We start from the raw sequence: 19,036 nt of genomic DNA on the forward strand, positions 1-19,036 counted from the left end.
TATTGCAGCAGTGTTCTTCATACAAACAAATATTACATTTTGTATTATGTTGATAAAAGGTAATGACATAAGCTGGTATAATGGATCTGATCTTAGAGACAGGAGCAGAATTATTGTAAACAATAAGCAAATAGCTGTAGCATAATGAACCTTGTAGTCAGCACTGAAATGCAATGCTGCAAACAAATGTATCTTTTTTTCACATTTTTTATTAATAATGCACTTCAGTAACAACAATATATAAACATGATTTTAAAAAATACAAAGAGGTTTAGAAAGTATAGACATTTAAATTGTCTTGCTTCAGTGTGGCAGTTAGCAGCAAAAATGACCTTGTAGGAAAACCTGATCAAGATGATTACTTTTTTGGTTTCATATTTTTATAAAACTGCTGCTTACAAAGTAGTAATTTCCAGTTTTGACAAAGGCAGAGCAAGCAGAGGGTGCATCTCAAACTCTAATAAAATTAAATAGAAGAGAGAGTTCTCTGCGCTTCTGAAAACCACAACAATCCGGTACATCCAGGGCAGGACAAAAAAGTATAGAGTAAAAAAGAATCACCGCTGCAGCACAGATGTCTTCTTGATTTATATATTTTTTTATTTTTAAGGTGTCTAACACTGACTAAGGTTTTGATGTAGAATTACATCTTCATCAGAGTCCTAGATTCCTCTTTTTTATTCTTTCTTTTTTTTACTCTCTTGGGCAATAAAATGTACTGCATCAGAGAGCCCATTGGACTGTAAATACCTTTGACATGGGCAAGGCCAGGCTGGTCACTGTCAAAACCTGTGGCAAAAGAACAACACAAAGAGAATATGACTTAATTGTTAGATTTTATGGCACAAAGACAGGAGACATGATGAGTAAAACAGGAGGACAAACTTGGTAAATAAATCAATACACAAGACATACCAATCAAACCATAATATACTAACCATTTCAGAACAACTTATCTGCAGAAAAATAATTTATACTGTTTACTGATCCCCAGTGGAAATTACAATGTACACTCTGTTTCGTTACTAATCCCTACACACAGGCCTGAAACAAACACGCACACACACACTTTTTTGAGGAAGGCAACACCAAAGGAAGTAGTGCTGAGTCACAAAGAACTCACCTTGGTGTCACTACGGTATGTGAAATCCCTGACTTTGTCCCCATTTGCTAATACATATAGGGGTGACGAGGGCACCCCGAACACCTTCAGCCCTCCCAGCACCAGACTATCCAGGGCCCCATTCAGCCTAAGAGGATCACTCACCACCTGAGACTGAAGAAGACATTTTGTGACCATTTATTTTATTCTCATCATCTAAATACTTTATATCAGGAAGGCAATGTCAAGGTTTTCACGCATTTAGACTATCATTCAATAAAGAGTCAGTGCAGTAATTTAGAAGTGCAGTAAAATGCAAAATATTGCCACATCAGCTTTCCCAATGCAAATATTACTCGTCTCTTCCCTACCTGTCCAGCAATGAAGATAATGTAACAATAATTTCTCATTTCAAAGGTTTCAAGACTGTCCCCGTCATCCCAGAACAAATCGCCCCAGGCCCAGCCGCCTGCTGACAGTGCCACGGTCAGGAAGAAAGGGTTTCTGCGCGCAGCTGCAGTTGTCAAAGCAGGTTTCTTCACATAAAAAAGGCAGATCAAAGAAAAACAATGAGAAACAATGAAAATGCATACTTCTCTCTCGTTAAAGTTAGCTTTAAAGGTCCCATGGCATGAATATTTCACTTAATGAGGTTTTTTAACATTGACATGAGTTCCCCCAGCCTGCCTATGGTCCCCCAGTGGCTAGAAATGGATAGATGTAAACCGAGCCCTGGGTATCCTGCGCTGCCCTTGAGAAAATGAAAACTCAGATGGGCCGATCTGGACTCTTGCCCCCTTATGAGGTCATAAGGGGCAATGAGGAGTTTCTTCCATAATAGCTAGAGACACAGAAATGGCACATCCTAAGCAAAGCTCATTGTGGTACTGGCTCTAGTGGCTGTTATTCTTCACCAAGGCTGAATTTCGGGAAATAGACTTCCGATACATTATTAAGGGACCACTAAGGCCTATATAAAAGCATCCAAACAGCACCATGTCATAGGACCTTTAAGATGTAAGTCAGCATGTTATGAAAGAACACAGCCTGATACATCATTTGATCATACGCATCAATGTCACAGCCATTTCACTGAAAACCAAGATTACTGCTTAAATAAAGGTGTAACAAGTGTGTTTACAAAAATGTGCTGTGGATGTTTCCCATCCTCAGACATTCCTTTAATAATATATCTACCTCATGTTGTCTCATACTAAACCAACAAGGATACCGAAAGTGCTAAGGTTAGGAAAATGAGCTGCATGTTGGCAGCAGATACCCACCTGCTGAGGGATAATATGTCCATCCCTCACATGAATGTTGATGGTGTCCAGAGGGGCTGGCAAGAGCAGGTACTGGCCTTTACTGTAAAAAGGCTGACCCTAGGGGATCAAAACACAAATCAATCAGGCCCCAAAGGGAAACAGCTGAACACTTCATGTGTTACAACCGAAAGCCTCAAATATGGTGGCCTTTACCAGTAAACAAAGAGAAACTGATTGAAGCTAAGCTCACATTGTGTAGGCTGTACCAAATGCCAGAGGGCAGGTAAGCGTCCAGCTCTACTGCCCCTTGCTCTAAGACTGGGCTAATGAGAAGTGAACTCCCCCACAGGAACTGCTTGTCTATGGTCTGACACTTAGGGTCAGTGGGAAACCTAAGAGGGATGGATAGAGAAGCAGAATAAAAGTTATTAAATTATGGTCTTAGTTATTTTATGTACATAGGACTATAAAGGATGAAAAGGAGAGGACACATACTCCATGAAAAGAGGCCTGGCCACAGTGTCAGCAGAAGTGTGTGCATGATGGAAGAGTGTGTAGAGGAAGGGGAGAAGAGAGTAACGCAGGTTCAATGCACTCCGCATGGCGGCCTGGGCCTTCTGCCCAAATACATAGGGCTCCTGGGGCTGAGGGACACATAAAAACACACAGACAATGAGAAGATATAGAGTTACCTCTATATTAATAATACATGTCACAGATGGATACTCTAGACGTAGTGGAAAACAAATACAGGGCAACTTAAATGAACTCAATGAATCACACAAGTTAGGGTCCACAAGTGCACAGGTAAACACACAAACAGTGTCTCTGTCTCACAGCATTTGGCTTGTCATTGTGGTTTCTCATAAATGGGTAGAAGGCCCCGAGCTGCATCCATCGTACACATAATTCCTCAGTGGTGTTCCCTCCAAAGCCACAGATGTCCGCGCCCACAAGGGGCACCCCGAACAAGCTGAACTGCAGCACGGCTGTAGGGGAACAGGTGAAAAAAGGTAGTCTAATACCATCAAATGATCTGTGCTCACGTTAAAAAAAGATTTAAAAAAGATTCTGCCACATATAGAGCTGTCAAAAACTAAAGCTATCTCAAGACAACATCCCACTGGATAATCACATGCATTCAAACACGTGAAAACATTTGAACATTATAACAACACAGTATAAGGACCTTACAGAAGCTACATCTCCTCACCAGGGATGGAGTACCGAAGCTGCTCCCAGTCACTTCTGACGTCTCCTGTCCACACTCCAGAGAAGCGTCCGATGCCAGGGAAGGAGGAGCGAGACAGGACAAAGGGTCTCTTCCCTTGTACCTCCATAAGAGCACTAAAGATGGGAACAAACTCCAGGATGGATAATGTATACAGAACAAATAACAAAGCCAAGGAACAACTTAGTCCATGTATTCTTTGGTAACTGTGCTGTGGTCCTTTAGTCTCCAGTATACTCAATTCAAAATTGGCATGTTCTCAAAGAAAGTCTTGCTTTGTATTCTTTTTACAATGTCAAAATACCCAATAACATGCATTTAGGAGGAGCAAGTCAAATTCCAATGAGCTTTTCTACAATGTTATCACTGGCTTAAATCCAGTAAAACGACCATTTTGCTAAACGCTGCTATAAACTTATTGCTTAATTTTACTTTGCTACTCACAGTGAAATAACCCGCTCCTGCAACACTTTCTCTGCAAACGGCATCTGATTGCTGCATGGTCTAACCTGTGTGTGGCATATGCTTCTGTCAGTCCGTATATATTGTGCAGGTTGTAGTGAGGGGACATTTTCTGCTGAGCCGACATACAAATAGTCCCCGACTTCAACTGGCCTCCAACCACCCCTGTTCGTATGACAGTCAGAGAGACACACAGGCTACAACTTAATGCAACATATGTAGCAATGAACAGCAACAGTTATGCATCTTTAGTCATTTTAATGGTATCTTGTACAATATCTATGTACAAAACATGTACCGGTATGTGGTTTAATCTATAAACTGACTATAAATGTGAAACCAATCATCTTTGTACGCCTTTAGATGCTAGTAACTGGTTCAATATACTTACTGGGTGTGTAGGGCGGGTTCTCGAGATCACTGTCAGGACAGCCCTCCACTGAGCCAGGCACAAAACTGGCTGGTTCATTCATATCCTGGGTTGAGCATGGGATAAAAACAACAGAGGATAAGTTATTTGCGGTTTTAAGTTGCACACTAAGTAAACACAGACCAGTCATGTACACATTGCGGAACAGAAAACCTGGCATACTTGATGTATAACGTCTTAGTGACAGTATCGTGGCTACAAAACATGTGCTCTGTGTGTGCTTAAAAGCTCACAATCCATAGACCATCCACAGGAACTTTAGAATGAAAATCTCTGATGCAGTCCTCCCACCAGCATTTGGTCTCTGGGTTGGTGAAGTCGGGGAAGGCTGTTGGGCCCGGCCAAACCTAAATACCCAATATAAAAAATATAAAAGACATCCACATATCACAACGGGACAGAAAAGCATACATCACCCAAAAAAAATATCTTACCTTCCCTATTAGGATTTGTCCTGTAGCATTTTTAATGAAGACATCTCGTTTCAGTCCATCTTCAAAGGGCAAGTAAGTTCCAGGGGGGCTGCTGCTGCTGATCCCCGGGTCCTCATAGACAGAAACCAGAGCATGACTCAGTCACAAGTTAAGGTGTAATCATAAATGATGGCATGTGCTCATTAGAGATTGAAACAACACTCAAACCAATTTAAACAACTGATGCGTGTGTTTTTCCTTTTTCATAATAAATGCTAAAGTATTTACTGATTAGCATCATCAGTTGGTGAAGTCTTAAACTTAAAGATGTCACACCAGGATAAGGATGTACTTCAGGCCCCTCTTATGGAACTCCTCCACCATCTCTGGGAGGTCCCCGAATCGCCTGGGGTCAAAAGTGAACACTCTGCGCTTATCTGCATAGTCGAGATCATTCCACTGCACATCCTGGTGATGACAAAAGCAAAACCTTCACAGTTGGACGTCGGCATTGTGCAGTCCTGATGATAACTGAAAGTATCTGATTTTGTCACACCAAATATTTAACTATTACTAAGTGTTGAAAGTGTGTTCAAATGGTGTTAATAGGCAGTGGTGCCCTAAAGGTTAGAGAAGAGCGCTTGTGACCGGGTTGTCGGTTCAATCCCCAGATAAAAATCTGGTTGTGGAAAGTGAACGAGCAGTGCTTGTCCCTCCCTCATTTCCACCACTGATGTACCCTTGAGCAAGGCCCTGCTTAGTGGCCATGTGTGCAACTGTGGGAATGTGATTAGGGTGTTCCTGCAAAAGAGAGGCTGCCTCTCAGTGAACCTTCCCTGTATAAATAAAGGTTAAATAAAAAAAATTAAAACTGACATTCACAAAACCTCTCTTTGATCATGGTAAAATGTGTACACAATAAATATGTAAGAAAAAGGTTCTGGGAGATTTAATATTTACTTGCATTTTATAGAGCTTTGTAAGTAGTTTATTTACCATGGGAAATTTTTCATTGTGCATGCGTTGTGCCACATGCCGCGTTGTAGTAGTGGTTGTGTAACCCCAGCGACACAGATGAAAGCCCAATGACCAATAGGGAGGCATCATAGGATATCCTGGGGAGGGATAAATGGCAAGAGGAAAACACATATACCCATTCACTCTTTATTAGATTGTCTCAGGGCTTCTTTGAACATAAGGTAGACCAGCTTTTACAGGTTTTCCACTTAAAAACAACTAATTTCTCTTGCTACCCGAAGATATGTTACTGAATGACGCTGAAATTACATACCAATGACCTGAAGGTACTGATGTATAACACTTTGAGGATCAGGACCCAAGAAAACGTACAGGTCCAGCACTCCACCAATAGCCACCCAGGTAAGAGCGGGGGTCGGCTGCAATATCACCTCTGCAGAGATGTTTGGAAAAATATTCATCAATAAAAAATAACCTCATATGACAGAAAAAGATATAGTGTATGGAAAGTAAGGACAAAAAATGACAGAGCTTTGTACCGATTGCATTGCTGTTGAGTAAAAAAACTCCATGTGCCAAGCCGTCCTCCTCCTGTACTATGTAGAACGGGTGTGAGCCATAGAGGTTAGCATCAGCCTGTAGAGAGAGACAAATTATAACATCAACAACTTCAACTAACGGCAGGAATGACAAAAGCTTACTAAGGACTGTTCTGCAGAGACAGCATAATTTAAAAAAATTGCAGTCAGAATATGTCAGCATGTTTAAGTGATGCAATGACTACTTGCAACCCCTTGTTAAAGGTGATAAGTTTTGTTTAAGATAAGAATTTAAGGTTAGTTTTGTAGTAATGTAGGCTTATGAAGTGTGGAAGAGGTTAAACTATCCATTACACCAAGATTAGAGAAAAAAAATCCTTTGCGCAGCACAAATATTTTTCTTCTTCCTGTTTTGTATGTAGTTATTTATCTATGAACCTTAAAATGTGTGGTCCTCAGGTTGGGAGCCACTGCAATAGACTCACATGAGGCGCCATGTCTCTGTTCCAAAGAGTCAGATAAGTCCAGTTAAGGTCCAGGAGGAGGGAGGTGTAATGCTCCCCGAGGCCAGACACAAGGGAAGAGGCCAGTGCGGTGGACAGCTGCAGGTACTGGTCAGCAAAAAGCAGAGGCGCGACCGTGGTATTCATACTGGACAGCCGGGACGCAGAGAACAAAAAAACATGATCTACATGATTAAGAAAATCATCACATCGCTGGTCATTTCATGCATTGTGCAGCCCAGATGATGATCAGATGATCAAATATTGAAATAAATACCCTCCCTGGACACATTACTCTAATGCAGATACATTTGAATATAATGCAGTTAACACTTCTGCAAACCTCGAACATTAAACATATAGTCAAATGAATACCACCTTGACAGTCTCAATCAAAACTGAACATAGTAATATTTGTAAAGGTAGAATTATAGCTGAGCTGTTATAATGAACTACATTACATTTTACAGGTGTACCTATTGAAGTGGCCACTGAGTGTAAAGAGTAAAAACATACACTGTAAGAACATAAATATCAAACTAACAACAGTGAACCGTATGACGGTGTGAACACCCTGCAAGTAGAAACACTAGCATTTATTCCTATATAGTATCAAACTGAACATAACTACTCACATCACCCTTCCATTAGATTTTCGCCTCACTATGAAGCCAAATGGGTCAGACTGGTACTCAGTGGTATAGAGGGCATCTTGGGTATCAGCTTTGCCCTGAGGAACTCCAGTTGGGAGTTTAACTTCATATCGTGGAGATAAAGGGTCCTTTAACTTGAGAGAACATAAATGTCAGTTCAGTTTTTTTAACTCGCACATCCTTAAACTGTGTGTATAGAATAAAAGAGGGGGCAATCTTTTGACCTAAAAAATAAAACCAGATCCTGCATATACATTTTCCAACACAACTATTAAAAAAAAAACCAACTCCAGCTATTTTTACAATCAGATTTTAAGACCTCTAACACGATTAAAGATCTTCACACATGTACTACATAATGATGGACAAATCCAAGTAAATATTAATCAAACAGTCCATCTTGCCTTCTTTTCCAGGCTTTTGAGACAAAGTTAGCAAATGTAACCAGGTCAAAATTATTGATCATCTGTAGGCACCATAATATTCCAGGGTTTTGTTGTGCCACTTCATAGAAAGTGGGACTCACTTCCACTTCTCCCAAATGGCACAGCTCATGCAATCTGTTTTTACTCCTAAATGTTTTTATATCTGCAAACCTCAACGGCCAGATGAAGATAAATTTTACTCTTGCAATAGACTACATTTTCCACTCAAACTACATTACAGTAACTTTTACATGGGAATTAACAAAGTGGGCCCTCCTGCATTTCCTTCATCATGTCTTTTCAACATAGGTATTAGGTACTTACAGTGAGATGTAAGCAGCCTGAGGTCTCTTCTATGACTTCTAGCTGTAGAGTGGATATATCCCTGGGGAGATATGAGGGGGTGTCACGGTTCAGGGTGGCAGCCTGGCCTCGCCTGGTGGGAGTGAGGGGACCCACTTTGTAGCCAGGGTACAAACTGGGGTAAAAGCACCAAGGTGGTCCATCAAAATTATGCAGCGGGGCATAACAACATCCCCTTTCTTCACACTCTCTCTGGCCGAGAAGCTTGTCCCTGGCACAGTCAAACCGGCTCTCTGGGGCCATGGTGCATTTATCATCCCTGGATATATCAGTCTCTTGGGAGCTTTTTGGGTGGACTCCCCTTGTTTCCAATGAATTGTTGTGTGGTTTTGCTGGCTTATTATTACTATTACCAAGTCTCTCATGTGCTTTGGTTTTATTTTGCTTAGCATAGACTGACCTAATCAGTCTGGTCTGATGGATAGACAAGTGGTTAATGTACAAACATACTGACCAAGCAAAGGCCAGGAGGAGCCCAGCTATAGATACGTTAGACAGCAGACCCCCCATACCCTCATCAGCGATGCTCTGCCTGGTTAAACTTTAGGGCACTAAAGTGAGCTCTCAGATACACGCATTGTGCTTCACATGGTGAAAATATTCAATAGTTAAGCAATTTCTACCTATTTAAAAATTCCGCTCGACCATATCGCTAAAGGAGAATTACTTACACCAGATTATATAGCCATGATTCAGTTTTGTTTACGTTGTGGAAGTTGAACCGTTCTTCATTGGCTCACTGGCAGGATGATTTGTTAGCCGTTAGCTTAAGTTACATCTAAGCTAATAGTAGTCAGTTCAGTGTCGGAGCTCTTATTTTGCATTTCTCTCCAACTAAATGCGAGCAGTGGCAGATAAGCCTATGTTGCAGCTTAGCAAAGCAAGCTGACTTTCTGTGAAATAAGAATTCTACAATGAAATAGCATGTCTGTATGAGACGAAGCAAAGTGCACACTTACATCAAACTACGGCAAGCAAACTGAGACAAAAGTGCTCAAAAACCTAAGTTGTCTCAGTCACAAAAACTAGTCTAGGCCTAATTCCAAAATGCTTACTAAATAAGACACCCGAAGTTTTGGTTTTCGGGTCATTTTATCATTTCTAAAGCAACATGGTTTAACTCACACACAGTATATATCACCATATAGAGATGAACAGGCAATGCTCTTTTGACTGTACTCATGTGTAAAATAATCAAACACTGGCAATTATCGCTCCTTATCTTTGTAACAAATTTACTGAACAAAAGATACACATTCAACACTGCAAAGTTGTATTGCAATGTGTTTTTTCTTTCTTACAGAAGTTTTCCATATGTGCATAGGCCTACTCTTTGGAACTAACAATACTAAAGATCTTTGGACAGTGTTAAAATTCATAGTTCAAAAGCTTGATCATGTCAATTTGTGTTCATCTTTCAATTATAGACCTAAAACTGTTTTATAACGTCTGCCAGTTGCTGCACTATGAATCAAATAAATATAAATAAATGAATAGCTCCTAAAAAAAACATCACTATCAGTTGAGCAAGAAAAGTTGACGTAGTTTGTTCATTCATCAGTTTATTGAGTGTGACATTCAGTGACATGTTTTACGTTTAAAACACTGTTTACAGTCAAATAGTTTTTCATATTACTAACACTAACATTAACATCACTCAATAAAAGTATATAACATACAGAACAAACTGTTATTGTTATTTTAAGGACCAGTTTCTTGTCATAATTTGTGTAAATATATATTTAATATCAATACAAACATTAAATTGTGTCCTACACAATTTTTTTCTGATGTATATCAATATACATTTCTTTACAACTGTACATAATATTGCTATTTAGCACTGAAAACATTTATTGTTAAAACAGTGAAACAATTGCCATGAAAATTGGTGAATTTAATTTAGTAAAATGTAGAAGAGTGATAATAATCTATTTTGAATCAAGAATTACATCAAATGAGAGCCAATTAGCAAACTCCAAGCACAAATATTCACTTGAGATACAGTACATTCAAAATATATTTCGATGGTGTGAACTGCAGCCCATCCGTTCTTCAGACAAGATACTAAATACTGGTCTAAACAGGTACATTTCCCATTTAATTAGCATTGTGCTGGGAAGTAGTAAATTTAATTTATATGGTTATTACTATCGTGTAAATCATGATGTCATATACGTTAATACACAAAAAAACTGTGCTACTTGTATTTGATAGTAAACTTTGTATACGTATGCAAGTATAACAGGGAAAATGTAAATATCAAGCTTAGAACCTTACAAAAAAATACATTACTCATACGATACCATGTGCCTCAACATTATTTTGTTTCATTTTTTACAACTATTGCCTAACTGACATAAATTACAAGAAAGCTTGTGTGTTTGAACTGATCTTTTCAATTATCTGTTCTTGCTCTTGGCAATGACCGGGATAGGCCCATGCTTTAGCAAGTTGATGTACATCATATGTGATTGGATCATTGTTCAAAGGCAAACTACTGTTTCACAATGATGTTGCAGGCAACAGGGCCTCTGAATGTGAAGCCCAGGTAGAATGTGATGTTTTCATTACTATGAGGCACTGAAGGTACATGAAGAGGCAGAATATGGAACTTCTTTTTCTGGGGGCCCTCAAGGTACACAACTCCATCTTCAGTCCACCCAGACACACATTTCAGCATCTTAGCAATCTCAGGTTTTTTCCATGCCTCACCCCTAAACCACTTCATGCGTTTCTCAGAGACTGAGAACCCCTTTGTGACTCTTTCAACCTTTTTCTTCTGGACAAACTTATCCAATCCATTCCCACTGCCAAGGAAGAAATGAGTGTAAATCCTTCTTTTCCTTGGAGGAAAGTCTTTCATCTTGTTCCAGTAACCTTTTTCCAGGTGTTCAACAGCTGATTGCACAATTGCATATTTGTTTTTTTTCTCAAGGTCTGTTTCATGATCTTCTGGCCAGAACAGCAAGGTTAGCAAGAACAGGGCATTTGGTAAACATTTCCTTTTATCAGCTGGGAACTGGTTACAAAGTGCCTGCAGAACGTGCAGAGGAGCTACCTTTTGAGTCTGTGGTGAAAGGCAGTTCAGAGAAATGTGGGTCATTATGTAATTGACAATATCCCTCTGACCAAATTTGGCCTTTTCTGGATTGCTTGGGTAGAGAGAAAGGATGTTCTCCAGAAGAGGTACTGCATCCCTCTGGTCAGTTATCTTGGAGAGAATGGATGTTATGTTACCCCCACCAAGATGATAGATGATCATTCGTTTTTGGAAGGGAGTTAGATTGCCTGGACTTTGCCCATGTTGAAGTACAGTAGAATAAGCTTCACTGAAGTACTTCCCATACTCTGAAGATTTTTTTGCCAACCATGTCAGTGGATGGCTTATCTTCTCTTCAGGACTTTCAGGGGTCTCTCCTTCATCAGCACCAATGTCTGTCTGGAAGTAACTAAGGTCTTCTGAAATCCATTCCAAGGCATCTTGCATTGTCTTGTGAAGTTTTTTCAAACGGTCATGAAATGGTTCCCAGGCATCTTCAACTTCCTTTGGAATGTAATCTGTTAATAAGTACTTCATACACTCTGAATGGCCATTAGCTCTGTTTGCAAACACGTGTGATGAAGACATCAGTTTGAGAAGGCTGCATCCAACCTCAACTTCAGAAAAAAACCCTGAGCTGTTAAAATGTTCCATATCTGCATCAGCTGCTTTCTCACATTCTTGAAAACACTCCAGGGCTTTCAGTGCAGTCTCCATAGCATCTGCTATATTTTGGGCTGTCTTTGGCAAATTGACATTGTCAATAGCTTTGCATTTGGCTTGGAACCATTTTCTGTACACCTGCCCTTTTGTGTCGAGTATGTATGAGTTGTTGGGCAGCTGTTTGGCTGCTGTCTCTGCCCAGTGTTTTGCCTCTTCAAACTTTTCATAAGTATAATGAAGACGAGCAAGTTGTTGTGCAAAGAATGGATCCGAATGGAAACGCTGGAACGCTTCCTTGAGTAGCTCAATTGCTTTGTCTGGACTTTTCTCCTTTTCACACACATGCTCAATCAGAGGAGAGAAAAAACTATCATATTTGTCTCCTTTGCTTATTCTGGCTCGCCTTATGAAAAGTGCTCTCAAAAATGACTGATATTCCTCCCTCCCAAATCTGTGGTCAAAAAGCACGGTCTCGCAGAGCAATTTCATTGCTAAACTGCTTTGGGTCTGTTGGTCCCCCAAAAGTTGTTGGAGAATTTCTTTAGCAACGAGTGGGTGGATGATTCTGATTGATTCAATGTGCGTCTTGTCATCTCTAAGGTGCAAGAAGACTAGTTTGGCAGGTTCACTGAGTGATCTCTCAAACTCATGCTGGTGAAACCTTTCCAAGTGAACAGTTAAAGCAAGAAATGCTTCACAATGGGATTGAGAGATGAAAGAGTTTTGAACATAAGTGTTCAGCAGTGCTACATAGAGAATAAGGCGAGTGACAACAGATTGATGGTTAATGCCTTGAAGCAAATGTTCCACAAAATCATGAATGTAATCCACAGCAAATCCTTCACTCATCAAAACAAATGTCAGGATGAATTTAGGCTCAAATCGTTCTTCAAGCACCTGCCGCTTTCCAGCAAACTTCCTCTTCTCTTGAGCAGACAGTTTGTGAGTTACAGACACATTCTGTAATGGAGATTCCTTGCACCTCTTTTCTGGATCATGGGATCGTCTGCAGCTCAACAGAATGAAACATGGAGATCCATACTGAATTCTTTTGGTGTGAATGGCAACCTCTAGTTCATTCCTGAGATCATCTAGATATTCTTTGTCTGAGTCTTCTATGAGGAGGAGTACAGGAAGACAACTCTGTGGATCTTTTTCTTCATATTCTCTTAATTCAACTGCATGCTGTGCAACAACAGCAGCAGAGTATGAAGGCTTCACAACTGCACACCTTAGATCTTTTCTCTTGTTCCACAGCACTTGTCTTGCCACCGTGCTTCCACCACTTCCTGGATGATGGTAGATGTTTATACTGTTCACCGGAGTTTCATCTGCATTATGTTTCAAAGTGCCACAGAGAAGTTCAGAAACATCGCGATAAGCATCTCTTTCAATTACGTCTCCAACATACTTGTGCTCGGCAAGCCAGAAATTCAACCAGGTCACTCTTCCACCACGGTAGAACTGCTGTTCAATGTTTTCTTTCTCCTCATTAATGAAGTCTTCGCTTGTTTCATCAGAATGATCGACTGTCAGAATTTCAAGAGAATACATCTCTTCCTCTACATGTGTTTCAAGAAGACATGTCCCCTTTACAAAGACTGGCAAGTGTTTGCTGGCACCTGCTTTTACGGGTTGTACTCGCTGCAGAGTTGAATTAATGTGACTCATTTTCATCCCAACAACACTGGAATTGTTCACAGTTTCTGTTCCACATGAGCCCTCTGCAAAGCTTTGCCACTTCTGAAAGTTTTCTTGTGACTCACAGATGCAGATGATGTCTTCATGGCCTTCCATGTCTGTGAAAAACTCATTAAAAGTGTGCAAGAGTGGTTTCTCAACTGGTGAAGTGAGAAGAAAAATTACCTGGAACGTCCCTTTTGGCAAGATTTGTTTACAGATCAGAGACACAGATTCCCGCAGGAAAGTCATTTTTGTCTTGATCCAACTCATTTCATCACACGGAGTTTCACTTCCTTTGAAGTCATTACGGCCATTACAAAAGATCCAGCTAGTTTGGTCAAAAAGATGCAAGTGGCTTGTAAATTCTTTGATGCTCATGTCACCAGAAACTCTATAGCTCTGCAGAGAATGCATGTTTGCAGCATGATGCTGAAGGTATCTGCTGCAAAAACCAGATATCTTTGAGTCTGGGTCAAAGTCAAACACACAGAATATGTTCATATTAAGCAGCCAGTCAATGTTGCAAAGGTCATCTGGGTTGAACTTGTTTGTGACAAATATGAACCATTTCTCCTTTTCCATGAATTTCTTCCCACAAGTCATTAACATTGTGAGTTTTCTTCCGAGGTCTTGGCATAAGTCCGGCACACTGAGGAACTGACTTTTCTCTGCTTCTTCTCTTTGGGCGTCCCGATCTTTGACTCGCTGGTAAAAATCACTTAGGTCTTTCTCTGTCACTGGCTCTGTTTTTGAACCCACCCTGCGCAGAATTGTTTCTTTCTCAAATTCTACTTTGTTTGCTGACTCTTTGAAGTTTGGCAGACGAACTGCATACACCTTGTTCTTAACAATACCCACTGAAGGCACAATGTCAACCTCTACCACATACCTCCTTTCTGTACTTTCTCGATCCATTACCTCAATGAACCTTGGTGGCCGTACACACTGGCGTACATGCTCTTTGTTGGAGGAGAAACTCCTTTCAATGTAGTCCAAAGCATCCACATAAATGTCTTTCTCTGGTATAGGGATACCAACTATCTCACCATGCATATATCCTGCATCCTCCTTGCTATCCATCACGCCAAAGTGTATTGTGCCATTTGATCTGATATTCATACAGCCAGTTGCAAATTTAAGGACTTCTTTGGCAAACTTAGCTTGAAGTCTTGTGCGATCTAATGCAGCAGCTACAGAAAGAGACTTAAATTCATGGCATGGAGATGTCAGATTAAAAGCACCTGATTCAGGTTGCAGAACTCTGTGCTTTACATATATGAAATCAATCCCGTCTTGATCAAATGGTCGTGGTCTGCAATCTTCCTTTGAAGTCAACACACATTGTTTCTGAGCAGTTTGTCCGTCCTTCGAGACACCTTGATCTCTCTCTGGAGTCTGTGCGGGAGGACCTTCACTTGTTGCAAGATTACATTGAACTGTTTCTTGATTAATCAGTTTCTGTTCATTTTTTTGGCCACAAGTCAGCTCTTTTTTCTCTTGAGACCTTTGCTTGGATTTGATGAGCTCATCTCTCTTTTGAATAACCAAATGAGCAGGCCCTAATTTCATGAAAATCTTTGTCTTCAGAAAGTCCTCATTCAGTGCAAGAAGGATTTTTCCATCTACTTCTTCCTCATACAGCTTTTTTATGTACTGCTCCTTCACTCCAATGGACCTTAGCCAAGTGCTTACTTGAGATTCAGTCCAATTCTTGGGTGACTGCTCAAGTTTGTCAGCTGTGTGATAAGAAAAGACAAAACAATACGTTTGGTTACAAATAATTGGAGAAGGACGATAGTTTTATTCCACACTTGAAAATGGTGACTGAGTACCCAGGGCCCTCACGTGAGGAAGGCCCAGAAAGATGCTAGAATGACTAGTTGTGGATGTGGGGAAGAGCCCCATACAAAATGCTTCCAATTTCTGGAGGGCCCAACACCTTTTATGCCCCCTGTGTGTTTCAGATACCACTATATAGATGTGCTGTCTCATTCAATCAATTGTCTGGGAGGTTCAACCTGCCAAAGGCCCACTTCTACATATCACACCCTTTGTGCAGTCCCAAAGATCCTGCTTTGTCAAGGCACACATATTTTAACTTCAATTCATTAACCAAAGAATCCGTATCAGCTCTCTTAATATCAGAGCTTCAAACACTGGCTGGCTGTTGCCACTCTTCTAGATGCTACTACTGTTAAATGTGCAGTAGGACAACTGAAGACATGAAAGGGTAGAGAAAGGGGGGGAATGATCTATGGTCATCGACCATCATCTATGGATAGCGAACAATTTCCTATTTACACATCCAGCAGATACAGAGTAATGTTAGCTAGAACCCTGCACAGGCTCAAAATCTAGGCCCTAGCCAGACCTTGGCGCAATACACTCAGTATTACAATAAAATCCATAAATATAAAACACCTCAAGCATATCACAATGTTAGTTCAAACCATAGACTGTATTTGTATTGATGTATACATTATACATATTATATATTCAATATTAAATGCCTATGGTTTAAACGTTAATTATCACAACCAGAGTAAATGCACTTTTGAAAATCTGAGGCAGGCTACTGCTCTGCTCGGTCTACAGAAAAACAAACATGCTATGTGATCTAAACAAATCCATTTAGAGCCAAAACAGTCTCTTACAGAGCATTGTAAAGAAAAAGCAAAGCCTCCACAGTGGAAGGTTATAGTCCAGTCCTCCTTTCTTCTATAACTAGCCCAGCTGTGTTGAAAATATACTTGCAGCCGCTGGTGGGGTGCTTGCGGTCTCGCGCGTTTTCCACTGGCACATTTCATAGTTTCTTTTAATTTATTGGATGTCTAAAACATAAAAAAAAGGTACTTATGTTTATGATTTGGAGTTATTTTTCTGGCCACGCTGGGCCTTGCTAGCTCAGTCTAGTCTTCTTCCGCTGCTATTTACTTTACTATGTTCACCAACTTATCGCTCACTTTTCTATTGTTTGGTGTTGGGCAAGTAGATTACAGCGGCTTAATCGCAACTATGCAGCTAGAAATACTGTTGATTAGAATGAACAGTGAAATTGGTGTGTAGACCCAAAGCAATGTGTGATCTAATATGCCCCATATAGTTGAGGGCAACTGCGGAGTGGAGAGATTATATGAAAATGGGTGCAACCGTAGGTGACGTCTTTCATTTTACAAATAATCATTTGACTCATCGTTAGTATAAATATACTAAGATTGTTATTCCCATCAGTCGCTTAAACACATAACCTAGGAAAATAGGGTCCAGTTTAAAAAAAAAAAAAGGTATCCTTTAAAACACTTTTTAAAAGCACAGAAAACAAAGATAAATGCCACTGCACATAGACTAAACTACCACACCTGAAAAAATCCACTCACCCATGATGTTCGTTGTCACTCTGTCACATTATAAACTTTGGCGTTTAGTATTATCACCTTCCATCTGCAAAAGAAAACGTCATCAGTTACTTTCAGCCGATTATCATCGTGATTTAACGTGGTTAAAATAGTAATCCCAGATATTTCCCCCTTTGTAAATTTTTTTATTTTATTTTGAACAATTTTTTAGCGCCCACGGACGTGAACGTGGATTCAGCAAATACATTATAACTAAATTCATAAATTCACTGAGTATTACAAACCTGTACAAACAGAGCTGGGTCGGGTGATAATTCTCTGATGTATTACTACAAGTGAACCTCTTCATGTAAGTAGTCATGTGAGTCATCGTAAATAGAAAAATAGTAAAGAGATAGTTCTGAATGTACAATGATGGTGAAAATGAGGTTGTGGGCTAGATATCGGTCAGTGTGGCCTACTCCTGTGGATTAACGTTACCTACAAACACAGGTTCTAAACCGTCTCTGCAACAAAGATCGACCCAGAAAGTCTCTTTAAAAAGATATCGTTAACACGCTCGTTGATTAGCTACCAACAAACAAATCGGGAGCCAGACAAAATTCGTAGCTAGGTACGTCAGCGGGCAGAAGCATTACACTAGCAAATAAAAAAGGCCAAAATGTCTTACCTCGGGCAAATCCTGAAATAAATCAGCCATTTGACTCTTTTGTGTTATGGATCTTTTTTCATACGACGTTCCAGTTTAACGTCAACCATTGAGCGTAAAATGCAGGACTGATGTAAGTTCAGCCTATCCCTGTCGCTGGGCTGCACCTTTATATAGACTGTACAGTCTACGGCTGCACCCACGCTGACTCACCAAGTTTCGTTTTTTAAGAAATACTTTATCAGTTCACACACACACACACACACACACACACACAGCGTGGCACTCTTTGTGGGGACCCGTCATTGACATTATCCATTCCCTACCCCTTTACCCTCACCTTTACCATTGCAACAAAATGCCTAGCCCTTACCATAACCTAATTCTAACCCTAAAACCAATTCTTAACCCTCAAACAGCCATTTAAAGTTGTGGGGTCGAGCATTTTTGCCCCCAAAAGCTGTCGGGACCCAACAAGTAGCCTATAGGCCTACTACGTATTCGCGATTGTTGGACACCACGAATATAGTTCACTGTCAGTAACCTTTTACTGCTGCATGAACCACGGATTTACCATTTGGACTGGAAGAAAGACAGAGGTAATGAGAAGAAAAAAAGGCATACATCACCTGTTTGACCTGAGCAGTACCTCTTGCAAATTATGTCATTGGGCACTTAGTTTGAATTATTAATAAGGAAATCATAGTTTTATAGATTTGTTGGAGGCATGGAACATCTCTACCAGGTACCTGGTACTTCTACTGGCTATTGCTTCCAGTTTTTTTTGCAAAGATATGTTAACACATCACAAACTTCTCTGTAAGGAAAGCACAAACTGAAACTGGTGAACAAGCATTTTAGATTCAGTATTCCTTTCTGGCTAAACTGCATTTTGGTTTATTTGTGTTCATCGGTTTACATCCGGCTAGGCAAGTCTGATATTTTAACATGGATATTAGTGACTTGAGAGAATGCAGTGTTTCACACTGGCTCTGTAAAGCTCTGTGTTACTATGCTGGTCTTTTTTTGGCAGAAACCTTCTTTATTTGCTTGAAGTAAAATTCCTTCTTTTGTTTTTAACATCAAACAAAGAAAGGTTATACCGTAGGCTACTCTAACCAACGTCAACCGTAGAAATATCACATGCAAACGATTTAATGCATACCAGCTGCTTGGTGCACCTGGGAATACAAATATTTGTTAAATATACAGTGGGTACGGAAAGTATTCAGACCCCTTTAAATTTTTCACTCTTTGTTTCATTGCAGCCATTTTCCA

The 19,036-nt window shown here is 40.2% G+C and overlaps 2 protein-coding genes across 3 annotated transcripts; both read right to left on the reverse strand.

The window, feature by feature from the left end:
- Nucleotides 1–602: 602 nt before the first annotated feature.
- gaa (glucosidase, alpha; acid (Pompe disease, glycogen storage disease type II)) lies at nt 603–9,450 on the reverse strand. The gene is made up of 19 exons (XM_034895023.1): nt 8,326–9,450; nt 7,559–7,710; nt 6,906–7,071; nt 6,421–6,517; nt 6,195–6,314; nt 5,900–6,018; nt 5,240–5,371; nt 4,925–5,035; nt 4,724–4,837; nt 4,452–4,536; nt 4,108–4,225; nt 3,581–3,714; nt 3,205–3,356; nt 2,863–3,011; nt 2,618–2,759; nt 2,386–2,484; nt 1,474–1,638; nt 1,124–1,276; nt 603–789 (listed from the first exon to the last, which is right to left on the reverse strand). Exons 1-19 carry the CDS (start codon nt 8,872–8,874, stop codon nt 724–726), a joined length of 2,823 nt encoding a protein of 940 aa, XP_034750914.1. The 5' UTR covers nt 8,875–9,450; the 3' UTR covers nt 603–723.
- A 1,237-nt stretch (nt 9,451–10,687) lies between these two features.
- Nucleotides 10,688–17,957, reverse strand: samd9l (sterile alpha motif domain containing 9 like). Of its 2 annotated transcripts, XM_034894645.1 has the most exons (4): nt 17,780–17,957; nt 17,131–17,194; nt 10,825–15,489; nt 10,688–10,791 (listed from the first exon to the last, which is right to left on the reverse strand). In XM_034894645.1, exons 2-3 carry the CDS (start codon nt 17,132–17,134, stop codon nt 10,862–10,864), a joined length of 4,632 nt encoding a protein of 1,543 aa, XP_034750536.1. In that variant the 5' UTR covers nt 17,135–17,194; nt 17,780–17,957; the 3' UTR covers nt 10,688–10,791; nt 10,825–10,861. The 2 variants fall into 2 exon arrangements, with proteins under 2 accessions (XP_034750536.1, XP_034750535.1); XM_034894644.1 differs by having other exon boundaries at nt 10,688–15,489.
- Between the last annotated feature and the right edge of the window lie 1,079 nt (nt 17,958–19,036).

Source organism: Etheostoma cragini, chromosome 15 (genome assembly GCF_013103735.1).
Source record: "Etheostoma cragini isolate CJK2018 chromosome 15, CSU_Ecrag_1.0, whole genome shotgun sequence".
NCBI lineage: Eukaryota > Metazoa > Chordata > Actinopteri > Perciformes > Percidae > Etheostoma > Etheostoma cragini.

Coding starts and splice junctions, on each gene's coding strand:
- gaa (XM_034895023.1), bottom strand. CDS start 8,874: ATGGGGGGTCTGCTGTCTAACGTATCTATAGCTGGGCTCCTCCTGGCC. Junction 5,372..5,899: donor ACAATGAAAAATTTCCCATG/GTAAATAAACTA, acceptor TGTCATCACCAG/GATGTGCAGTGGAATGATCT. Junction 4,226..4,451: donor GAACCCGCCCTACACACCCA/GTAAGTATATTG, acceptor TCATACGAACAG/GGGTGGTTGGAGGCCAGTTG.